Raw genomic sequence first — 26,794 nt, 5'->3', positions numbered from 1 at the left:
GACTTACGTTCATAGTTCTCTGTAATTTCTCGCTGTCTTGGTAAGATTGTGATGCATCTGGATAAGATGTTTTCCATGGTGCATCCACAAAAATTGATGAAGGTCAATGGACAAAGCACAGGTACAGGGGTAATTTCTTGGCCACAGTGATTCTTTGTGGTTTGTACTTGGCCAAGCTACATTTAGGAACATGAAGTGGTGAACACTGGTGATATCTGGTGATTTGAAGTTCCTTACCCAGAATATATTCTGTACTCTTTCTATTGTCACTATGCTGGATGTTCAGTGTTGATTCTTCACCTAGAGAGTGTGGTCATTGTTATCTGCAGAACCCAGTTCTGATAGCAAGGGGAATACTGTTGTTATATCCACATGTGATAACGTCACAAAGCTAACATAAAGGTAAACTTCACAACAACTTCAAAGGCTCACTTTTTCTGCATCAGGACTGGTCAGTTCTCCTGTTGACCATCCATCAGTATTCTCTGCTAGCTGGGCATTTCTTAAAATCCTGTACTCCACCGGTTTCTCCATATTCTTTCTAGCTTCTCTCATTAACCATCGATCCAATGGTTTCATCAACATCTTATTGTCAAGGCAACCTTGGCCTCAGCCAATCCCAGTTATTCCTTTTGTTCCATCCATGTCTTTCCCATCTAAAGGGTTCTCTCTTCTTTCCCGGTCCTGTTCCAAGAGTTCCCCAGCCTAACACATGAACTCTGCTTTTCTCGTAACAGATGCTGCCTAATCTGCTGAACATTTCTACCACTTTCTAAGATTTATCTTCGCAAACTTCAAAATGTAGCAAGTCAGCATGCAAGGGCAGCAATTAAAATATAAGAAAAAAGGAGCAAAAATATGTCACTCAATCCCGCCTTACCAATCATGGCTGTTCTGCCTTAGGCCTCGCCTCCTCTTCTGTGCCAGTTCCCCATGGTACTCAATTCCCTGATCTTTTGAAAATACGTTTATTTTCTCTTTAAATATCCCCAGTGATCTCTCCTCCATAACCCTCTAGGGTAGAGAACCAGTGTAGCCAAGAGACTATCAAAATCAAATCCTAAATATGTTACAAGCACTTGCTCTCCTTTGGAAAAAAAAATAGCCTTTACGGCATATGTCTTTGTAAATCCAGTCCAGAATTCCACCCTCAATCATTTTACTACGTCATCATTTCCTTACAGGATTTCATGGGCAAATTGTGGGAAGTGTGTCTCCAAAAGCTGGTTTGGATTTTATGCAGCATTACTTCACACCTTTAAAGGTTACAAATTGTAAATTTCAGCAAGAAATTGTCTGCAGTTCCCAGATCCTTTTGTACACTTAAATCTCATTTTTAAAGCACTGAGCAACATGTCAATTACCTTCATTCTAATTGCAAAATTTTAATTAATGAAGAAAAAAAATCTAAATTTTATATTTTGCTTGCTGAAACCCAAAATTAACATTATATGAAAAATGGAGGTAATCTTTATTTAAAACCTCTAGGCAGGATTACTGGTGCAGGCAGTCTAAAGATATTAAACACATTCTAAATTAAACACCCCCAACAAATTTTGTGCAGAAATATATTTGGATAATTTTGCATGCCAAACATGACATTTTATATTATTTCTTCACCCCCCCCACCACCACCACCACCCTCCCGACTCCCAGCAACTTCCCATCACCCACCCTTGTCCTAAGTTCAGAATTATATAAATGAAGATCTTGTCTTTCACCAATGGAATTGCTATGCAAGGCAAGATTGCCATTGCTTCTCTGACTATACTGTATGTTTCAAGACGGGAAGCCATAAAAAAATCTTTATCTCTCTGAAACACAGCAATTTGGAAGATTATCGAATACTGACTGGGGGGCAGAAATGCCAGTCTGAGGAATTATACCACAATCTCTCTTGCATTTACAACCTTTTTCAAAGCAAGCTGTCACCCTGGTAGGAAAGGTTGATGGAGGATTCATTACATCTCCAGGCGTGTCTCATTTGCAAGGCGACAGATATGCTCCTCATTTGCTGAAAGGTTTCACTCAAACCAGCTCTAGTGCTGCACGGAGGGAAGGGGTGTCATAAAGCTACAGATGAGCCTAGATGTAGTCCCCTTACCTTCCAGCGACAGCCCTGCACGCCATTGTATTGCTGTTTGACTTCAGTCAGGTCACCGTACAGAGTCACCACTTCACCCCTGCGGCTTTCAAGAGCTTTTAGTAACTGGCTTTCTGCTCTGCAATGTACAATGACAATCATTTCACATTGAATCCAGAACTTTTGGAAACTGATTTTATGCTATTAAATAATTACTTTTAGTCCTATGATTATATAAATGCATTAATGTACTTCAACCTTTCTAAATTCTGCATATTAAGACATATTTATTTATTTACTTACTTGGAGATATAGCATGGAACAGCCCCTTCCAGCCCAATGAGCCGCACCACCCAACAACCTATTTAACACAAGCCTAATCATGGGGCAATTCGTAATGACCAATTAACCTATTAACCAGTACTGTGGGAGAAAAGTGGAGCACCAGGAGGAAATGCATGCAATCACGGGGAGAACATACAGATGGCACCAAAATTGAACTCTGAACTCCAGAACACGTCGAGCTGGATTAGCATCGCACTGACCACTACGCTACCGTGGTGCTGTAAACTTTCATCCAAAACACTTTGCACACAAGAGAATGCCAGTAAAATCCCTCAGAGAAGTCACTGATTGAGCACCTTTGCTTCGGCTGGGATCTCCTGATTTCCCCTTTCCATTCCCACACTCTCAAGTCTGTCCACGGCCTCCTCCACTGCCGGATCAAATCTAAGTGAAAACTAGAGAACAACACTTAAGTTCCGCTTGAAGAGTCTCTAACCGGGCAGAATGACTACATAGAACAAAGAACATAGAACAGTACTGCACAGGAACAGGTACCTTCGGCCAACAATGTCACGCCAAAACAATAACTAACTCAACTAATCCCTTCTGCCTACCCAATGTCCATATCCTTCCATTTTCCTCACATTCATGTGTCTATCTAAAGTCTCTAATATTTCTGCGTCTACCATCAACCCAGGCAGCACTTTCCAAGCATTCATCACTCTCTGTGTAAAAAAATTTGCCCATTTTCCTTTGAAATTACCCCTTTCACCTTCGATGTTATGCCCTCTGGTATTAGACATTTCAACTCTTAGAAAAAGATATTGTCTGTTTACTCTGTCCATGCCTCTCATAATCTTATAAACCTCTATCTGATCGCCCCTCGGTAGCCACCACTCCAGAGAAAACTATCCTGGTAAACCTCTACTGCACCCTCTCCAAGGCCTCAACATCCTTCCTATAATGGGGCAACCAGAACTGTACGCAGTACTCCAGATGTGGCCTTACGTGAGTCTTATAAAGCTGCAACTTAACTTCTTGACTCTTGAACTCAGTGCCTCCACTAATAAAGACAAGCAATGTCATTTGCCTTCTCAGCCATCCTATTAATTTATATAGCCACTTTTAGGGATATATGAACTCGGGCCCCAAGATCCTTCTGTTCAACAACACTGTTATTGAATTCTCAAACTTACAGTGACTACTGTTTCTTTTCTTCTATTTTCATTTTTTCTCCCTCCTCCTGTTCTAACTGGGCCACAGCTCTCCATGCCTTTCCTTTCCCCCAGCCTCTCCCTCTTCCCTACCTACCTTCTCTCTCTCCATTTCCCATCTGCCCTTCAACCACATACTTCTCCCACCCTTTCTCCCTCCCCACCTCTCTGCCTTTAGTCCACCCCCCCAACATCTTCTCCTATCTGATTCCATTAATTTCAGCTTTGTCATTTCTACCTATCTCCTCCAATCTTCTGACATCATTTTGCCTTCATATACCTATCCCCCCGACCTGCCTCTCTAACCCTCCACCTGTATTTGTACGTGCATTATAATTCCTTCAAATTAATATTTAAAAATAATAGGGATCTTAAAAAATCCAACAGTTCAACTTTACCATAATCCAACCTGGATATTATAATCATAAACATTGGAACACTCTAATTATTGCTAAAGACAATTCAATAAAAGCATCTTGTTGCTTCCTGATTTGCTGAAATCTGCACTATTTATTTACTGTGACTGCTGCTTGATGTTACAGTGGCATGCAAAAGTTTGGGCACCCCGGTCAAAATTTCTATTACTGTGAATAGTTAAGTGAGTAGAAGATGAACTGATCGCCAAAAGTCATAAAGTTAAAGATGAAACATTCTTTTCAACATTTTAGGCAAGATTAGTGTATTATTTTTGTTCTGTACAATTTTAGAGTGAAAATAAAAAAGGAGCACGATGCAAAAGTTTGGGTACCCCAGGAGATTTGAGCTCTCAGATAACTTTTACCAACGTCTCAGACCTTCATTAGATTGTTAGGGCTATGGCTTGTTCACAGTCAGCATTAGGAAAGGCCAGGTTATGCAAATTTCAAAGCTTTATAAATACCCTGACTCCTCAAACTTTGTCCCAACAACCAGCAGCCATGGGCTCCTCTAAGCAGCTGCCTAGCACTCTGAAAATTAAAATAAATGATGCCCACAAAGCAGGAGAAGGCTATAAGAAGATAGCAAAGCATTTTCAGGTAGCCGTTTTCTCAGTTCGTAATGTAATTAAGAAATAGCAGTTAACAGGAACGGTGGAGGTCAAGTTGAGGTCTGGAAGACCAAGAAAATTTTCTGAGAGAACTGCTCATAGGATTGCTAGGCAAAGCAAATCAAAACCCTCATTTAACTGCAAAAGACCTTCAGGAAGATTTAGCAGACTCTGGAGTGGTAGTGCACTGTTCTACTGTGCAGCAATATCTGCATAAATATGACCTTCATGGAAGAGTTATCAGAAGAAAACCTTTCCTGCATCCTCACCACAAAATTCAACATCAGAAGTTTGCAAAGGAACATCTAAACAAGCCTGATGCATTTTGGAAACAAGTCCTGTGGACTGATGAAGTTAAAATAGAACTTCTTGGCCGCAATGAGCAAAGGTATGTTTGGATTAAAAAGGGTGCAGAATTTCATGAAAAGAACACCTCTCCAACTGTTAAGCAGGGAGTGGATCGATCATGCTTTGGGCTTGTGTTGCAGCCAGTGGCACGGGGAACATTTCACTGGTAGAGGGAAGAATGAATTCAATTAAATACCAGCAAATTCCGAAAGCAAACATCACACCGTCTGTAAAAAAAGCTGAAGATGAAAAGAGGATGGCTTCTACAACAGGACAAGGATCCTAAACACAACTCAAAATCCACAATGGACTACCTCAAGAGCCACAAGCTGAAGGTTTTGCCATGGCCCTCACAGACCCCCAACCTAAACATCATCAAAAATCTGTGGATAGACCTCAAAAGAGCAGTGCATGCAAGACGGCCCAAGAATCTCACAGAACTAGAAGCCTTTTGCAAGGAAGAATAGGTGAAAATCCCCCAAACAAGAACTGAAAGACTCTTAGCTGGCTACAGAAAGCGTTTACAAGCTGTGATACTTGACAAAGGGGGTGTTACTAAGTATTGACCATGCAGGGTGCCCAAACTTTTGCTTCGGGCCCTTTTCCTTTCTTGTTATTTTGAAACTGTAAAAGATGGAAATAAAAAAGTAATCTTGCTTAAAATATTAAAGAAATGAGCCATTTTTAACTTTATGCCTTTTGGAAATCAGGTCCTCTTTTACTCGCTTAGCGATTCACAGTAACAAAGACTTTGACCAGGAGTGCCCAAGCTTTTGCACGCCACTGTAATGGCTGGGTCTCACCGATCTGAGGCTTGACAGCAGCATCCAAAACGAGAAACAAGGAAACCCTTGGGACAGAGATCACTAGCCTGCTGAGTGCAGTCTTCCTCAAGCTCACGCATATGCCACAAAAAGGAAATTCAGGGACTACTTGTTCACATACTCCAAGGAAATTGAAGCCAAGATGGCATGACTAAGACACAAGAAACTGAAGATGCTGGAACCTGGAGCAATAAACAATGCAATGGAGGAACATCTACAGACCAGCATTCATAATGGGAAAGGAACTTTCAGGTTGAAGCTCTGTATCAGGACTGGGACATGTTGGCAAGTGGAACCACCTAACAATTACTAAAAAAAAAAGAAAATTGTAATGCACAATCCCAAAATTCTCTGACCATGCAATTTTACGTCACTGTTCAGAAAGTGAGTTCACAGCCACGAAGCTAGTCATCGCTGCAGCCAGTCCAGGAGCCTATTAGCTGCAGGCCACAGCCTCAGTTCAGTACAGAGATGAGTAAACCTCATTGAGCAGTGAGCTGAACACTGGCCTGACCCTCACCTCCCGCTCCAACAGCCTCACCTTCTCAATCAGACCCAGCACTTAAATGACCTGGGCCCTGACACTTCAATGCGCTCTCAGGCTCAGACCCCACCAGATTGATTTGGCCATATCCAACCTTTCCAATCTGACTGGGTGCTTAAATCGGTCAGACATCGGCTCATTCCTGGGCCCCACTGCCTCCACTTGCCTCGGATCGGCTGCTTCATATCAGCTTCACATCTGCTCCAGCAATGGCCAATATTAGCTAGCTCTTTGCTCTTGGACTCGGGCCCTGCCACCTCGATTCGGCTGATATAGGTCATGCCGCAATCGTCCTGAACCTTCAAGACTTCATTTCGCACCGCAAAAATGCCAGGTTGTACGGGCAGTTCAGAAGCTCATCTCCAAAAAGGAAGTTACAAGCTATTGATTGCAGTGATTGTTGTCCACAAAAAGTGGGATTAATAGAGCAGTTAGATTTGTTTGATGCCAGTGAGGTGTCACTGCGTTTCACTAGCCCATCTCAAACCAGAAGATTTAATTGTTAATAACAGAATATTTTATTAAAAGGAAAACTTTGGCACAGTGCAGGAACAGAACAGAAAATGCAGAACTTCATAGGTTGGCTCTAACGAAGGGCCGCATTTCCACCTTCTGCACTGCGCCTATCCACAATTCCTTTCCGTTCACTAGAATGACAGATTCATTAAGAAGTTAATTTGGGAGAAAATGCCTTTCGTTGTGATTGACAGTAACAATTGGACACATTCCCAGAAGTAGCTTTCAACCACAACTGTTGGATAAATATTGTGTGGAATGTACAACTAGAGAGATCAGGACATCCAAAGATGCTTCACAGAAACAACTCACAAACAAGAATTTACGTCAAACTACATTACTGCTCAAGGAAGTGTGATGAGCGCCTTAAAGGTGTGCATGGGATTAGAAGTGGAAGCAAATTCTAGATCCTAGGTCCACAGCTACCAAAGGCAGAATGATTAATTTCAGTGACAATGGAAAACCCTGAAGTGGAGAAGCACTGATAAATCTGAGGCTTGCAGAACACTGAGAAGGGGAGGGTTGAGACGTGGAAACCAGGTTAAACAAACTCAACACTTACCGATGAGTGCCATCAAGCTATGGGTTTATGGGTAAATAGCCCGATAAGAGTTTGGCTCCTTAAGGTTGTTCCAGCTGGGGGTGGTAATGGGGTCAGGCTCTCACTACCTATTATATGTTCCCATTGGTTTGCACCTTAAATAGCCTCTGACAACCAAGTCCAGCTCCTGACCTTCACGAGTGGCTTAGCCACTAGCCGATGGAACCATTTCTAGTGACAAGGAGAAGGGGCAAAGGCGGGTTACTGGTGCCTTAGAACCAGTCGCTTTGGGCAGATGGGGCTCATCAGCCGTGTTTGACAGCTCATCTAGGAGAAGGAAAACTCTGATCTCAAACCTCCGCTGCCTTGCGGCTATACCCACTCATGGTGAAGGCTTCGGGAGTAAACCCTGAGGGAAAATCCAGAGAAGGAGTGCCTAAGGCAATCCTAAATTGAGTTCAATGCTGACTGACAACTCCTGCAATGCTGCAGGTACCAAACTGTACAGATCTGTGCTGTTCCTTTGGGTTTGTCAGTTGTATGGAGAGAGGGAGCTTGCTACATGGGCAACAGCTTGTTCTCCGTATCATACCACCCAGGCTTAAGTATCTAGACAGCTAGGATGGAATAACCATAGTCAACTCTGACTGACGGAGGGCTGAAACTTTGAGACGGATACACCTCCAGACACAAAAGTGAAGTGCTCAGAGGTGTATTTGGCACATCACTCTCTTCTTGTATTACTGCAACACAATAATAAATGTATCTCAGAGTTGTAGATGGTGACATATATGTACCTTGATAATAAATTTACTTTCAACTTTGAACTATGCAGTCCATGTAGTAATAGGCCTCCCAGGATGCTATTAATTGGAGATCCACCACCTTTGATCCCTAAGTTCTGAGGGAATGACATATCAAAACTTCGAAGGACCCTGCAAATGATGGTGTTCACATTAGCTTGTTGCTCCATTACCAATAGGTTTTGGAGGTGCTGAAGAAAACTCGGGCTGCATTTTGTGGGTGGTACTACCATGTATGTGTCCAAACTAGAAAGCTGCTTCTCTCATACAATTGCTTCATAGAAATTTTTAGAAATCAATGTGATCAGGAAGGGTTCTCTTTCTAAAATGTATGTGGAATTAACACCGGACGCACACAACTTACCTGAATACTTCACAAGATTATTATTTCAATTGTCTTTATTAAATTATCCAAGCAATAAGGCAGAGAGTGGAACAGATACAATCATCTTTGGCTGCAAAGTATTTTCCACTTATTAATGAAAATAATTTATTTTTAGTGTTCATTGTTTTAATTAAGTTTTAGCAATAAAATTCTGTGCAACAGCAAAGAGGTGATTGTAACTTTTGCTATCTTTACATATTTAAGGTGGGAAATTTTTAGAGTCGTGTGTGTGTGGAACGCACTGCCAGGGGTGGTGGAGAGGCTGATACAGTACATTAGAGACATTTATGAATCTCTTAGATAGGCAAATGGTTGAAAGAAATATGGGGTGGGGGGGCTTTGTGGGAAGGAAGTTAGAGTAGGTTAGAAGGTTGGCACAACATCGTGGGTTGAAGGGTCTATACTGTGCTGTACGGTTCTATATTCTATACTCAACACACTCACATACACACAACACATATATTAAACACAATCATATGGACACAGGCAGAGACATTCATACACACCCAAATGTGTGTAACATAGGAGGCACACAATCACACAGCAACATGCACACATACACGCACATCCATATACACACAGAGCTGATGCCTCGCAATGATGGGACTTACTTCTGGAAGGCAGAACGAAGACTTGCCTGTAGAAACTCTAACTGCTCAGAGTTGATCTCCTGCGGCTTCACACCCTGAATAAAATAGAAACCAGTACAGAGTGAGGTGCCACTGGAACAGAAGAGAAACAGCTGCCCAAAGTGCCGCGGGGTAGAAAACTCACACGACTGAGGAATGGTGGCATCCCACCACAGCGCAATGTGTGGACTATGCATGGGTAGGATGGAGACAGGGAATGGTTGCTGTCACTTGCAGGTGAAGTCAGGTCTACCAGTTTTGTACTCTATTGATAGTTTACTAATTGCAGACCACTGGGGTTATGTGCTTGTTATACCCACCCAAAACTCTTACCTCCAATGCTAGGTAGTAATCAATTCTAATGAGCCCATTGAGACTTCTTTCTGTTGGCTGTTCCCATTCCAGGCCTTGCATGAAACAAATGCCAAGTGGTTTTAGAATATGAAGAAGGGGGATAAATTTCCGTTTTAGTTTTATGACTTTTCTCACAATGCAAGTTCCCTCCTCAGTGCTCAGAATTGCATTGCTTCAGGAAGGCTAGTAGCATTGCCGAAGATGCTTGCAACTCTGGCTGTTACTTCTTCTCTCTCCTACCTTCTGGGAGAAGATACAGGAGCTTGAGAGCTCAGATGACCCACTGGAGCTATGAGTTAGCAGCTCGACTAGCTGTGTCTTTGATCCAGGGCAGTATCAGACAGAATGAGGACAATAATCCCAAGATCAATGTGGAATCTCAAAGCCGGGTTTCTCCTTACATCATTGACAAGGAAACAAAGTACTAAACTCTATGATGCATAAATGAAGATATATGTAGACAGGCGATGTGCCTGAGATTTGTTACTGTATTAGTACTAGGTTGTAAAGTTGAAGCAACATGACATATCCTGAAATTAGTTCAATTTTCAACCGAGTTTCCTTAACACAAATTTATCAAAAGGATAAAGCACAATGACAAAATGGGTGCATGATACATTGCAATTCTTAAAAATGGAAACATATGCACATACTTAATAAATGCTTTTAAAAGCAAAATCAAAACCACCCACATGCAGTAGAGTGCAACTGAAATGTAATGTGTAAATCAGTAAATACACTTTATCCTGACATTTTAATTTAACTACAAATCTGTACAGTACAAGGAAATGCTTAATATTTAAGCTGCTTTCAGCAAATAAAACACATCATTAAACCAGAGTTTTAATAAACTTGGTGTAATACTGATAATTTAACATAATTTGTATGACTGTTTTTATTGTGTTAAACAGTTTCTATGCACATGTTGACACACAATGAATTCTTAACCTATTTTCTCTTCTTTAATGAATGCTGCAGTAAATATTAAAACACAGAACCGTACAGCACAGGAACAGGCCCTTCAGCCCACAATGTCTGTGCCAAACATAATGCCAAATTATACTAAATCTCAGTGCATGCACATGATCAACATCACTCCATTCCCTGCATATTCATGTGTTTAATCTCCTCTTAAACGTCACTATTTTATCTCCTTCCATCACTCACTCTGGTAGTTCATTCCAGGTAACTACCACTTTCTGTGTAAAAATCGTGCCCGTCACATCTCCTTTAAACTTTCCCCTACTCATCTTAAAAGCATGTCCTCTAGTACCTGAACATCTACCCTGGGGGAAAAATTTTTGACTGCCTTAACATATTTACCCAAAATTTTTATCCGCAAGTATTTTGAATTCATTCACCTTTTAGTCTATTGAAGGCAGATGGATGGAGCTCTGTTACAGTTCAATGGCAACTGGGTGAATGCCTTGACAGGTGCAAGAAGGCTGGTAGAAAAGTTCACACAGGGAATGGCTACAATCTCGGGCACGCTGCCTGAGGAAGTGATGGAGACTGGTACTCTCGCCATATTTATGAAGAATCTAAACAAGCACTTGAAACTTGAACAAGCACTTTTATACAGTAAATGGCAGGACCTTAAAGGATATACAGATGAATGTTGGGGTGCAAGTTCACGGCTCACTGACCGTGGCAACACAAGCGAGAGGGTGGTAAAGAAAGCACACAATGCATTTGCCTTCGTTGGCCAGGCTGTTGAGGATAAAGGTTGAAAAGTCATATTGCAGTTGTACAAAACTTTGATTAGTCACATTTGAAATACTGCGTGTAATTGTGTTTCCCACATTACCAGAAGAAGTTGGAGAGGATACAGAAGAGTGTACCTGGTTAGATAGTATTAAATACTAGAAGATGCTAGACAAACTTGAATTGTTCTCGCTGAAGCATCGGACGCTTGAGTGACCTGACAGAAGTAGATAAAATTATGCAAGTAAAACATAGAAAATACAGGAGGAATTCAGCAAATCAGGCAGCACCTGTGAAAAGGAATGTACAGTCGACATTGATGATCCCAACAGACTCGTAGGTGAAGTTTTGCCCTATGCCTACCTTAATGTTGCCTGTGTGGAACAGTCTATGTTCCAAGCCTTCACCAGTAACATTCCTGAACTTATTCTGTGATACATTGACTGCATTGGTGCTGCTAAATGCACAGATGCTGAGCTCATCAATTTCATCAACTTTGCCTCTGAATTCTACCCTCCCATTAGATTCACTTGGTCCATTTCTGACACCTCTCACCTCTCAAGCTCTTTGTCTCCACCTCTGCATACTGTCTACTGGAATATTCTATAAACCTACTGGCTCTCACAGCTACCTTGACTATACTTCTTCCCATCCTGTCACTTTTTAAAGTTCCATTCGCTTTTCTCAGTTCCTCACTCTCCGCTGCATCTGTTCCCAGAACGAGCCCTGTCCTTTCCAGAACATCAGAAATATCCTCCTTCTTTAAAGAGCAGTGTTTCTCTTCCTCCACCATTGATGCTGCTCTCACCCACATCTCCTCTACTTCTCAAACATCTGCCCTCACCTTAACAGGAATAGAGTTCCTCTTGTCCTTACCGAGCACCCCATGATCCTCCACAGCTCAGATTCAGATTCAGTTCATTGTCATTTAGAAACCACAAATGCAACACAGTTAAAAAATGAGACAACGTTCCTCCAGAATGATATCACAAAAGCACATGACAAAACAGACTACACCAGAAAATCCACATAACGTTTGGCAATCCCCAATCCAGAGTCCGGAGAGGCAGCTGTGTATTAATATCACGTCTTAGCGCATTCCCCGGAAAGGAGCTCCAAATCCACCAGACAAAACAAGACCAAAAACTAAAGCTACAAGACCTGCTCAAAACCACATAGTTACAACATACAGTTACAACAGTGCAAACAATAGCATAATTGATTTTTACAAAAGACCATGGGCACGGTAAAAATAGTCCAAAGATGTTAAAAGACTTTAAGTTCGAAAGAAACCACCACACATTTTCCACAAGTCCTCAGGGTCCCGATTGACTCGTCATCCCACGCCAGCCGCCGGGCAGAAGGGAATACCCCCGCTATGGATTTCCACGGCGCTGCCCGACTCAGCCTCGCAGACGCAGCACACAGTGAAAGCGACCTGACCGCAGCGGATTCCGAGTCCATTGAACCTCCGACCATCCCCTCCGGCACAGCCTCTCCGAGCACCATCCTCTGCCGAGTGTATTAAGACAGCCCCACCAACGGCCATCGGCAACGCAACCCCGAGGACTGGGGACCTGTTCTTCCCAGCAGAGTCCCGGACCTCACAGCAGCAGCAGCAACGAAGAAGGCCTTCCTGGAGATTTCCCGATGTTCCTCCGTGCTCCCACGTCCGTTTTCAACCGATTATGATTGCGCACGGCACCCCGCTTCACAAGTAACAGATAATCAGCTCCGGAGTGGCCGCTGCAAGCTGCGTCGTGCCGCCATCTTGGATCATCTAGTTCATCATTCTCCACAACTTTTGCCACCTTCACTGGGAACCTACCATTAAACACATTTTTACTTCCCCCTTCCACTCCTTGCTTTCTACAGGGATCACTCACTCCATATTTCCCTTGTCCATTTGTCCTTACCCACTGATCTCCCTCCTGGCACTTATCCCTGCAAGTGGAAGAAGTGCTACACCTGCCTTCACTCAGGGCCCCAAACCGGTGAGACAACACTACACCTAAGAGTCTGTCAGGGTCAACTACTGTATCCGGTGCTCCCAGTGTGGCCTCCTCTACATTGGTGAGACCCAACGTTCAGCAGACTGGGTTGGGGTGGGGAGGTCACTTTCTCAAGCAACTTCACTTCATCTGCAACAAGCAGGATTTCCCATTACAATTCCAATCTCCATTCCCATTCCGACATGTCAGTCCATGGCCTCCTCTCCGCCACAATGAGGCCATTCTCAGCTTGGAGGAGCAACACCTTATATTCTGTCTGGGTAGTCTCCAATCTGATGGCATAAATATCTACCTCTCTAACCTCCAGTAATTTTTCTCCCTCCCCTTTCCCTCTTCTTCCACTCCACACTCTGGCTCCTCTCTTACCTCTTCTCTTCTCCTCACCTGCCTATCAACTCCCCCTGGTGCCCCTCTCCTCCCTTTCTCCCAAGGTCCAGTCATCTCTCCTTTCAGATTCCAGTCCTTTAACTTTTCCAACTATTACCTCCCAGCCTCTCAGTTCATCCCCGCTCCCCCACCCACCTACCTTCTGCCTCACCTGGCTTCACCTATCACCTTCTAGCTTATTTACTCCTTCCAGTTTCCCTTCCCGCCCCCCCCCCCCCCCCAGCTTCTTATGTTGGCTTCTTCTCCCACCCCTTTTCAGTCCTGAACCAGAGGGGATAACTTCACTCAACTTCACTGAACTGTTCTGACAACATATGATCTCACTGCATGGACTCTTCATCTCATGCTCTCAATATTTATTGCTTATTTACATGTTTTTATTATTATTATTTCTTGTTTTCTTACCTTTTGTACTTGCACAGTTTGTTGTCTTTTACACGCTAGTTGCCTGCCCTTTTGGGTGCTGCCTTTCATTATGATTCTTGGATTTACTGAGTATGTTCACAAGAAAATGAATCTCAAAGTTGTATATGGTGACATATATGTACTTGATAATAAATTTATTTTAAACTTTGAGATGAAGGTTCTCAGCCCAAAATATCGACTGTTTATTCCTTTCCATAGATACTGCCTGAGCGACTGAGTTCCTCCAGCATTTTGTATGTGTTACCCTGGATTTTCAGCATCTGCAGAAACTCTTGTGTTTAAAACTATGTGAGACATAGGGTAGATAGTCAGAGCCTTTTTCCCAGAGTGGAAAAGTCAGATACAAATTTAATACAGACTAATGAAGGAAGTTTTCTTTTACACAGAGTGGTAGGTGTCTGGAAGGTGGTGGAAAAAGATAAAAAAGCAAAGTTAAAGAGGCATGAACAGGTAGGGAATGGACAGATATAGATCACATGCAGGCTGATGGGATAAATCGGATTTTCATCATAGTTGGCAAAAACACCGTTGGCTGAAGGACAGCTCTCCACACCTCTCTCTAACAGAATGACCGCGATCAGTCTGCATTGGCAGCATCGTCTCTAGTTCCAGCACGCTGAGCCCCAGCACCTCCCAGGACAGTGTGCTCAGTCCACTGATGTTCATTCACTCTGCTGATGCATGACTGCACTGCGAGATCCACCTCAAAGCGAATCATCAGGTTTGCTGAAGATACAACAATGGTTGGTCTCATCAACAAGACAAGAAGGTTGTGTACAGAGAGGAGGTAGAGTGACTGGTATGAGCTCACCAACTTGAGATTCAAAATGGACAAGACTAAAGGGATGATTGTAGACTTTAGGAAGGTGCAAGCTGACCTCTCCTCACTGCATATAAATAGCATCTTCATTAGAGAGTTAAGAGCACCAAATTACTGGAAGTGCACATAACAGATAATCTCACCTGGTTCCTCACCACCACCTCCATAGCGAAGAAAACATCACAGCGTCTCCACTTCCTGTGGAAGTTGAAGCAAGCAAAGTTCCCCCTTCCTGCCATTCTAACCAGTTTTTACAGGAGCACCACTCAGAGTACATCTGGTACAGAAATAGCAATGCATGTCACCACAAGATCCTATACTGCCAAACAAAGGATTGCTGAGAGGATCAGCAGGGTCCCTTGTCCACCCATCCAAGGTATTTATCAGGAGTACTGCATCCGCAGTGTCAGGCCTGCACAAGCAAGCTCCTCCCAGCCTCCACCCAGCTAACAGGAGTCACCTGCCACCTGCTTCCACCTCATCACCTGCAACCTATTTAAACCCAGCTCTCGTCCACGACCCTTGTTCATATATACAAACCAGCCAGCCTCAACCAGTTGCTCCTGGCCTTCAGTTATCTTGTTGCCTTATCACATTAAGTATCATTTCCCCTTGTTTTGTGACCCTTCATGACCTGCTATTTTGCAGTTTATTATTTTAAAGTGATTGCTAAATCATCTCCACTGATATGCATTTGGGTCATGCCTCATCTATATTTCCTGACACACAGGGCCCTTAGCATTGACAAGGATCTCTCCCATCCATCCTACAATCTCATTGAGCCCTACCATCAGGCAGCAGGTACCATGGCATTAAGACAAGCCCTGTTAGGTTGGGAAACAGCTTCCTTCCCCAGGCCGTGAGACGAATGAACTCCCTGCCATCACCCAGATCTTGAGTCGTATGAAGCATCAGGAGTGTTATATTGTTTACTTTTAAACTTGTATTATAAATGCACCTTGTGTTAAATGTCAAATATCTAAAATATATTTTACTATTTGTTAGTTTCAGTATGGTAATAATACTTGTGTGTGAATTTTATGTACAATGTTGTGCACCTTGTGTCATTTGCTGGTATATGTCGCTCTACTTTCTATGGACAAACAACGCAAGGATGGCTAATACATTACATGGGATGACTACAGACTCATGCAACGATTAGTGTCAACCTATTTCTATGCTGTGCAACTCCAGAGACGTCTTTGCAACAAAGTTGGATGGCCTTGTACCCAGCCCTCTATCTAAACCATGTCCATGGCTCCTGTTCCCACCCTGTACTCATCTGATGAAGGGTCTCAGCCTGAAACATCGACTGTTTACTCTCTTCCGTTGATGCCTGCTGAGTTCCTCCAACATTTTGTGTGTGTTTCTTGGATTTCCAGCATCTGCAGGTTTTCTCTTGTTTGTGACAAGAAGACAAGAGTCAAATTTACATTTCTACTGCATCTCTCCTGACTTCAGTACCCAAACTGCTTTACGAGTAATGACAGATAGTCACTAAAATAATGTTAGAAATGTGATACAGCAAGCACCCACCAACAGTACCGTGTTGTTTTCTAGTGTTAGGTAATATCAACCCAAAACCAGGGATAACACCCCTATTCTTCAAAGAAATAGCATCATGAGATCTTTAGCATCTACTTGAGAGAGCAGATAGGGGCTTTGTGTAACACTCACATCTGAACTAAACAGCTTTGAACTAAAAAGTGTTATGACCCTAGCCCCCTCCTTTGTGAGAATCGCAAGAGCCCTAGTCAAGGGGGGGTCAAATGACCCAAGAGGGGGAGAGACATGCTGAATAGACACAGGAAAATGGGAGAGAGAGGGAGACGTGCGGAAGACCACGTTCCCCCGGGAAGCAGAATAAAGTGACTCTGACTATTGTCTCATGAAGACCACATGTAAAGCCCTCGGGCAACGTGGGCTGGTTGAGAGAGAGATTGACACCGGCGATCCCGTGAGGAAGATAAAAGGTGGGCTGCCGAGGCGGGGCCAAGACGCACCAGAAGACACGCTAGAAATCCTGCGACAGCGTTTTGATAGCGACAGCCGGTGGTGGGGTTCGTGTGCATCTTTTCCTTGCCTGGGATTGGCGACCTCACCACGGAAGAACAGCCTAGCTATAGGGGAGGCCACAGATGAGAGTCCATTCCCCAACGAGACTTCCGACGAACTCCTACAGGTTGGAAAACCTGTCGGGTAAATGTTTCATTCAATCTCTCTCTTTCTAACAAGAGTGCACCAACGCGACACTACAACGACGGCAGCTGGTGGAACTGCAGTGACCGCAAAAGACTTTGATATCCAGCAAACAATATATATCTACATTACCCCTAGACAACGATAGAGCTTATTTCTGATTGATTATTACTATACCTGTGCTTTAGATTGAGTAGTGACAACGTATATGATCTGAATGTTTTGTATTAACCATACGTTTGTGCCCCGTTATAAATAAAAACGTTTGAAAATAGTAGCATCAGGCTTCAGCGGACCTATCTATCTTTGCTGATAAGTCCCCGGTTACTGGGGAACGTAACAAAAGCAAGAGGGTGACACAGAAATGTACACTGGGTTGCCTTACGAAGTTAAGGAAAATGCTGAAAATACTCAGCGGGTCAAGCAACACCTGTGGAGATAACAGCGGGCTTCGAGTTAACAAATGTCATCAGGACTGGAAGAAGTTGGAGATGAACAGATGGTAAAATGATGGTGAGACAAGGAGCTAATACATATAGGGGATGGTTTGGGCTCATAAGGAGGGCAGAGAATGGATGGTGAAAGAGGATGGTATTGAGATATGATAGAACAACAGGAGGTGCCACTGACAGCTCAACAATGAATTGAAGCATTACAGAAAATGAACTGGCTCATCTCATGGGCAGCTGAGATTCTTTCAATGACAAATTCAGCAGTTCACGAAACCCTTTCCTCCACTAGACTGTAACGTGTTTAAGCTAATGCATTTGTTTTCTTTTCAACTATTAGAAATCTAAAATCTGCTGACACCACAAATCTAAAGAAAGGAAATGCCGGGAACACTCATCAGGTCAAAGAGCATCTGTGGAGAGAGAAACGGAGAACATATCAGATCAAAGACACCGACAAAGCTGGGAAGTGAAAAGTAATTTCATTTTCGGTTGCAGAGAGAGGGGAACAGGGATAGATAGGAAAAAAGTAGGACCTGTGTTATAAGGAAAGGTTGAATAGGTTAGGATTTTATTGCTTGAAATGTAAAAGATTGAGAAGGGATTTGATAGAGGCATGCAAAAATTGAGGGGTATAGATAGGATGAATGCATGTAAGCTTTTTCCATTGAGGTTGGGTGGGACTACAACCAGAGGTCATAGGTTAAGGGCGAAAGGTGAAAAGTTTAAGGGGAACATGAGGAGAAACTTCTTCACTCAGAGGGCTGTGGGAGTGTGTAGAGAGCTGCCAGCACGTGGTGTATGTGAGCTTGATTTCAACACTTAAGAGAAGTTTGGATAGGTACGTGGATGGTAGGGGCATGGAGGGCCATGGTCGCAGTGCCAGTCGATGGGGGTAGGCAGTTTAAATGGTTTGGCATGGACTAAATAGGCCGAAGGACTGTTTCTGTGCTGTACTTTTTCAATGTCTCTATGATTCTAAGTAATATCTGTGATAGTGTGAGATAAGCGTTTTCCCAGTGATAAGCTGGTAGATAGATTAATGAAGCAGGCAGGGGGAGGGAGATGGAGAGACAGAGAGAGATTGAGAGAGAGAGTGAGACATCGGACAAGCAAAGGAATATAATAAAAATGTGGAAAAGCATGGTGTGAGAAATAACTGACACATCAATATCAGGGAGGTGGGGGGGTTGTTGGGGAGAAAAAGTTGAGTCAAAATCTGAGTTTATCACGTGCTGATGAAAAGAGCTTGAACATACACGTATGGTCTGTGACTGAGTGGAGGCACAGAAAGTAGTGCAGGGTGAGTGAGGGTGTTATGGGATCTAAGTAATTGAAATAAAATAACATTTATTTTAACTATTTAACTGCTTTAAACAGTTCTGAAGGTTATGACCTCACACACTACAGTGAGTTACTGGTTCCCTACCTATCAGATGATGTAAAAAGATAGGATTTAAAAGGGGTCTCAATTGAGGAAAGAGATGCAGAGAGATAGAAATGTTTCAGTACAAATTCTACATCTTAGGGCCCAGGGAGGTGAGGACATGACAGCCAGTGTTGTAAAGATGAGAACTGAGCATGGTAAGAAGGAAGGTGCACCAAGATATAAGGCTGGATGAGAACAGGAGATGCTGCATTGCGTAGAGGGAGAGAATACAGGTATGCTGATTTGGATACCGTTGGGAGGTTGATTTAGCAGAGGACAGACAAAGCAGTCAGCTTTCTAGCACTGGGTCTGGCTCTGTGGCTCAGAAGGGAAGGGGGGAAAGAGGTGAGTTGTTGTGAAAGGGGATTCATTGATTAGGGGAACAGAATGGAGGTTCTGTCGACAAGAATGAGATTCCCAGATAGTATGGTGCCTCCCATATACTAGGGTCAGGGACATCTCGACTTGCTTGAAGCTTGTAACCTCCAAAGTTGTCACAGGTCTCTTGGTGGCCTCCCTCACTAGTCCCCTTCTTGCACAGTAACTCAGTTTTTGAGGGCAGCCTGCTCTAGGCAGATTTACAGTTGTGTCATATATGGTCCTTCCACTTCTTGATGATTGACTTAACCGTATTCTAAGGGATATTCAGTGACTTGGGAATTTCCTTGTATCCAGCTCCTGAGTTTTGCTTTTAATAACCTTTTTGTGGAGTTGCTTGGTGTGTTCTTTTGTCTTCATGCTGTGGTTTTTGCCAGGATACTGACTCACCAGCAGCTGGACCTCCTAGATACAGGTATATTTTTACTACAGTCAATTGCTACACCTTGACTGCACATAGAGTCCAAAAACAGATCTCCATTTAACTAATTATGTGACTTCTAAAACCAATTGGCTGCAGCAGTGGTGATTTGGTGTGTCATATCCAAAGGGGAGGGGGCTGAATACTTATGCAATCAATTATTTTGTGTTAATATATGTAATTACTTTCGATCACTTTGTAGAGATCTGTTTTCACTTTGACACAAAAACATCCTTTTCTGTTGATCAGTGTCAAAAAAGCCAGATTAAATCCACTGTGATTCAATGTTGTCAAACAATAAAAATGAAAACTTCCAAAGGCGAGTTGATATATCTTATAGACACTGTAGATTGGATGAATGAACACAGTCTCTTGCCCAGGTTTGGGAGATCGAGAACATGATGCATAGGTTTAAGGTCAGATGGAATACATTTAATACAAACCTGAGTTTAAACTTTTGTCACCCATAGGATGATCAGTCCATGAAACTTCCAAGGGGGTGAACACTTTTTATAGGCACTGTATATAAGTATTTGGATACGTAAGGCATAATTAGGGATAATCAGCATGGCTTTGTGCATGTTAAGTCGTGTCTAACCAATCTTATAGTGTTTTTGGAAGAACCTATCAGCCAAGTTGAACCTATCAGCCTATAGGTCAGTTGTGGAGAGCGCCCTCTTCTTTGTGGTGGCGTGTTGGGGAGGAAGCATTAAGAAGAGGGACGCCTCACGTCTTAATAAGCTGGTAAGGAAGGCGGGCTCTGTCGTGGGCAAAGCACTCGAGAGTTTAACATCGGTAGCTGAGCGAAGGGCGCTGAGTAGGCTACGGTCAATTATGGAAAACTCTGAACATCCTCTACATAGCACCATCCAGAGACAGAGAAGCAGTTTCAGCGACAGGTTACTATCGATGCAATGCTCCTCAGACAGGATGAAGAGGTCAATACTCCCCAATGCCATTAGGCTTTACAATTCAACCGCCAGGACTTAAGAACTTTTTAAAAGCTATTATTAATGCTTTTTGAGATAGTGATTTAGATGCATATCATATTTTTTACTGAGTTAAGTATTGTATGTAATTAGTTTTGCTACAACAAGTGTATGGGACATTGGAAAAAAAGTTGAATTTCCCCATGGGGATGAATAAAGTATCTATCTATCTAAGTCGATGAAGGCAAGGCACTGCATGTTGTCTACATGGACTTTAGCAAGACCTTTGACTACAAGGTAGAGTTCATGGGATCATAGACCATTCAGAAATCTAATGTGGAGGTGAAGAATCTGTTTCTGAGTTATGGACTGTGGGCCTTGAGACTCCTGTACTTCCTCCCAGATGGGGTGCCCTGAATGGTGAAGGTTCTCAGTGACGGATACACTTGAGGTATTGCCTCTTGAAGATATCCTCAATGGTGGGAAGGGCTATGCCGACAACTTTCTGCGATGCCTTGCGATCTTATGCGTTGGAGCCGACACACCAGGCTACCATGCAACCAATCAGAATGCTCTCCACAGTCTTTGGTGACCCTTACAAATTTCCTCAATCTTCTAACAAAGTAGATCCACCTGCCGTGCCTTCTTCGTGATTGCATCAATGTGTTGGGTGCAGGATAGATTCTCCAAGATGTGGGATGGAGCAAGCTGAGGGAAGATCTAAAGGAGCTGCATAAAATTTGTGAATGAACCAGATAGAACAGGGAGGCGTGATCTGTTCTCCTTACCAGAGAAGATGGTGATTGGGGGAAGGACTGGGTAGGACTTGAGTGTGCAGAGTTCACTGCCTCAAATGATAATTAAGGAAAATATCTGCATCTCATTTTTTAAAAAAGCTTAAGTGTTGTAACCTGCAGGGAGCTAAGATCTGGTTAAGTGGAATTAAGCTGGATAACTCTTTCTCATCCAGGATCAACACAGTGCTCCACATGATCTCCATCTGTGCTGTAAATTTCTGTTTCCATGATAAGCTCTTTTTGCAACCACCACCAAAGGCGGTCTGGTCTGTCTTCATACTGTGCAGGAAGTCTCTTTGAAATTCTCTACTTTTTACAGGCTGCGTACAAGGAGGGTCGGAGGAAACATGTCAGACGGGTACGTTGGCACCTTCTTTGCACCTGCTTCATCCGTCATTATGTCGTTACAGGGTCAGACATTCCTGGTTGCACATGCAGGAAATCACCTTCACGGAGGAGAGCGCACTTTGCAAACAAGCAGCCACATAAATCTGTACGCTGCTGAAGCCACATCTGGAGTATACTTCCATCACAGGCTGTCAAGCTTACTGCTTCTGTGACCTTTCAAACTGCCATGTCCCCTGCAAAGAGCAGAACTACAGTTGTATCCTGAAGGTCACGGAAGCCTTGTCAAGAACTCTGAGACTTTCCATGCAGACATGTGGTCACTCCACAGCAAAGAGGCCCTGACATCAATCAGATGCCATCACCATGACCCAAGCCTCACTGAAAATCTGCTTCTGCATTTGTCAACTCTGAACATCAGTATGCAAGATCTGGAGGGTACTGTAGACAGCCCCCATCTCCACCAATCACACTCCACGTCACATCACACTAATGAAAGAATCCTGCAAGAGGACCACAATCTTGTCATGGTTTGGAGGCTTGTTTACCTCAATAGGTCAGAGAGCTATGCTGGCTGAAGTCAGGGCCTTATGCTTTGGCTCTTGGTAGGGTCACCCATGCCAGACAGGTCAAAGGGTAAAGGCCAGACTAAGAATGGTCCACCGGTCCTCCAGATTTGGGGGTTCAGCTCAGGGCTAACCTTGACTGGTCGAACAGAACAGTTATGGAAAAAGCAATGAAGTATTCTTCTACTTCTGTGTATGACAGTATTCCTGCATCTCCACCCGGGACTTGCATGGCTGACAGTAGTGAAAACCGAGAGGAAGCCTCTGACTCCACAAAGGCAGCACTGAGCACTGCCGCCAAGGACAGACCGAGATGGAGGATCTTCATTGCTGCACAAAGCTCCAGCAGTGTAACAGGTAGTAAAGAAAGAATCTTTTGAAGGCCTCTTTTTAAGGATTCATTCACTGAAGCACTGTGCAATAAGATCTCAGTGTTTGTATGGTCAATTTCAAGAGAGAAAGAAGTGTTTTTTTAATTGCTGACTGAGAAGCCTTTAATCATGCCCCTGGAACTTAGCATCATAAACAAAAAGCACAGCAAAGAATGAATGGAGACAGAAGAGACTCCAGATGCTGGAATCTGGAGCAAGATACAACCTGCTGAAAGATCTCAGCAGGTCGAGCAGCATTCAGATTCAAATTCAGATTCAGATTCAGTTTATTGTCCTTTAAAAATCACAGATGCAATGCAGTTAAAAAATGAGACAATGTTCCTCCAGAATTATATCACAAAAGCACATGACAAAACAGACTACACCAGAAAATCCACATAACGTTTGGCAATCCCCAATCTAGAGTCCGGAGAGGCTGCTGCGTATTAATATCACACTACCATCTTAGCGTGTTCCAAATCCACCAGATAAAACAAGACTACCCAGACACACCAAGTCAGGAGACCAACTCTACCGCCCAACAAACCAAAAACTAAAGCTACAAGACCTACGCAAAACCACATAGTTACATATAGTTATAGTTAACATATAGTTACAACAGTGCAAACAATACCATAATTGATTTAAAAAAACAGACCATGGGCACAGTAAAAATAGTCCAAAGATGTTAAAAGACTATAAGTTCGAAAGAAACCACCACACAGTTTCCACAAGTCCTCAGGGTCCCGATAGACTTGTTATCCCACGCAGGCGACAAAAGGAAATACTCCCACTATGGACTTTCACGGCGCTGCCTGACTCAGCCTCACAGACACAACACACACTGAAGCACCCCAAATGCAGCGGACTCCGAGTCCGTTGAACCTCCGAGCCTCTGGCACAGCTTCTCTGAGCACCATCCTCTACTGAGCGTATTAAGACACCCCCGCCGATGGCCACCGGCAACACGACCCCAAGGACTGGGGGCCTGTTCTTCTCAGCAGAGACCCAGACCTCACAGCAGCAGCAGCAACGAAGAAGGCCTTCCTGGAGATTTCCAAATGTTCCTCCGTGCTCCCACGTCTGTTTTTCATCAGATTAGGATTGTGCACGGCACCCCGCTTGACAAATAACAGATATCAACTGCGGAGAGGCCGCTGCAAACTGCGTCGCACTGCCACCTTGGCTCGATGGGAGCAAAGGAATTGTCCACATTTTATTGAGTAATAGAGTCATAGAACACTACAGCACAGAAATAGGTACTTCAGCTTATCTAGTCCATGTTGAACCATTTAAACTGCCTAATTCCATCGAATTACACTGAGACCACAGCTCTCCATACCCCTACCATCCACGTACATACCCAAACCTCTCTTAAATGATTAAATTAAGCTCGAATGCACCACTTGTGCAGGCAACTCACACACTCACAGACCTCTGAGTGAAGAAATTTCCCCTCATGTTCCCCTTAAACTTCTCACCTTTCACCCTTCACCCATGACATCTGATTGTAGTCCCACCCAACCTCAATGGAAAAAGCCTGCTTGCCTTTACTATATATATACATACATACACACACACACACACACACACACACACACACACACACACACACACACACACACACACACACACACACACACACACACACACACACACACACACCTCATAACTTTGTATACCTCTATCACATCTCTTCTCAATCTTCTACGTTCCAAGCAATAAATTCCTAACCTATTCAATCTTTCCTTATAACTCAGGTCCTCCAGACCCAACAACATCCTTGAAAATTTTCTCTGTACTCTTTGAACATTATTTACATCTTTACTATAGGTGGGTGACCAAAACTGCATGTAATACTCTAAATTAGGCCTCACCAATGTCCTGTAGAACTTCAACATAACATTTAGGGTGGAAACCCTGCCTCATGACTGGAACTCCTGATGCTGTTGAATCCACTGAGATCTGGTGTCAGCACAGAAAGAGGTCCAATCCGTCTATGCCACAGTAATGTCCATCTACGCTAATCCCATTTGCCTCTGCTACTCCATTTAATTGCCACCATTTCTGTACCTGTCCAGAAGACTCTTAAATACCATAATTGCACCTGCCCTATCAACTCCTCTGGCAGCTTGTTCCAGATAACCACTGCACCTTGTGTAGAAAACCTTATGCTTCAGATCTCCTTTAAATGTCTCCACTCTAACTCTAAACCTGTTCCTCTAGTACAGCCCTCTATTCCAAACACCTCTCTTCTGAACTCTCTCTATTACTACCACATCCTTCCTGCAGGGTTTCAACCAGTATTGTATAGAATACTCCAAATGTTTTGTATCTCTGCAACATGACATTCCAATTATTATGCCCCTGGAAGCAAAGATACCAAATTTCTTGTTCGCTATCCTCTCCACCTGCATCACCACTTTCAGTGAGCTATAGACTTACATTCCAAGATCCTGCTGTACATCCAAAATTCCCAGAGACAAAATCTGAAAATGCAGTCAATTCATCATTACCACAGCAACTACGTACTGTGTGAGTTGGAACACTCAAAGGTTCAGAGGTCCAATTTAATGACAGAGAAATATACACAATATACATCCTGAAATACTTTTTCTTCACCAACATCCACGAAAACAGAGAAGTGCCCCAAAGAATGAACAACAGTTAAATGTGAGAACCCCAAAGTCTCCATCTCCCCCCTCCCACGTGTAAGCGGTGGTGAGCAACAACACCCCTCCACTGGCAAATAATAATCAGCACTGCCAACAAGCAGCCAAGCGTGAGCAAGGCAATAGCAAAGACACAGTCTTGCAGTTACCCCAAATACTTTGCATTCCATCCGGCTTTTGACATACCACAAGTTCTCTCTCCCTAATATGGAAGAGGGAGGTGTCTCCATTTTCCCAGCGAGCGGGGAGACATAACAACAACTCGCTGGTTTACGATGTTAAAAGTCCGTTAATTTGCTTTTTTCAAGCTCTGTGCCTGAAGATCGCAAAGATCTTGGGTCTTTGGGCCCACAGCAGTAGATATTCCGACTCCTCCGATGACACATGGGTCTCCTGCTGTGACACCGACCCTCAATCCACCCGTCTCCAAAGCCCTGAGATCTTAGGCTTCCGAATTCGAGTCGGACTCTTAGGTCGAACCCTTAGCGTGCCATACAACAGCCAGTCCTGAAACCCCGAGTACGGGTCCCATTCCCGCAAAGAACCGAAGTCAGCGTATAACTCCAGGTTAGGGTCTTCAAAAGAACCCTGAAAGGGAAAAAAATAAAGATATTAAAGATGGAAATAGAGCTGTTTCGGAAGATGCAAGCAAAGGAGTCACCGTTTAGTGCCATCTTAACTCCGCCTCCACCTCTGTGTTGTGTAGGGTGGTTGATGGGGCTTCACTGCAGGGGTGAGGGGTGACAGCTACACATTCACATTAGCACAGGGCAGCAGCACTGGCAACCTCCAACACAGCCACTGGCAGGAAAATGTAAGCACTTCAGCCCTACAAACTTCCGTTAGCCCACTGCTCCGGTTCCACCAGGGGAATTCATAGTACATTAAACAGGGAGCTGGGTCACAGTCACTTTGGAGGTCACCATATTAAAGGATGTGCCCCTGTGACCTTACTGCACAGACCAATTCCGTCATTTCATCTGATGAGTTTGCCAGTCAGCTGGCACCCTGGCTCTCATAATAATAGAGTCCTGTGATTGCTTGAAATAGCTAGGCACTGCAAACATTGGGTAAACAGCCAATTGTAATCCTACTCTGCACATACATATCATCATCCTCTGATCTTCAGGCGTAGACCCATAGTTCAGTACCTTCATTTATCACACCACTCCTCACCGAGATTAGCAGGGCCTGTAAATTATTGGGAACACCTCATCTGGCTCATTCTCTGCCTCTGATTCCTAGTTCATATTCACCTCTTCCTCATTTTAAAGCTGGACAAATTTCCACAGAGAATTCCATATCTATGCCATAAATATCACCTTGCCAAAGGAAA

At 43.5% G+C, this 26,794-nt stretch overlaps 1 protein-coding gene across 1 annotated transcript in view; it reads right to left on the bottom strand.

Moving 5' to 3' along the window:
• Window positions 1-26,794, bottom strand: part of LOC140713579 (uncharacterized) — a 154,922-nt gene that overhangs the window by 46,424 nt on the left and 81,704 nt on the right. Inside the window, exons 9-10 of the mRNA XM_073024262.1 lie at window positions 9,182-9,255; window positions 2,105-2,222 (exon numbers count right to left, since the gene is read on the bottom strand). Of these exons, the coding sequence (XP_072880363.1) occupies window positions 2,105-2,222; window positions 9,182-9,255 (192 nt within the window). The remainder of the gene's footprint in view (window positions 1-2,104; window positions 2,223-9,181; window positions 9,256-26,794) is intronic.

This window comes from Hemitrygon akajei, chromosome 1, assembly GCF_048418815.1.
Source record: "Hemitrygon akajei chromosome 1, sHemAka1.3, whole genome shotgun sequence".
NCBI classification, from domain to species: domain Eukaryota; kingdom Metazoa; phylum Chordata; class Chondrichthyes; order Myliobatiformes; family Dasyatidae; genus Hemitrygon; species Hemitrygon akajei.
This window is presented reverse-complemented; position numbering and strand designations above follow the sequence as displayed.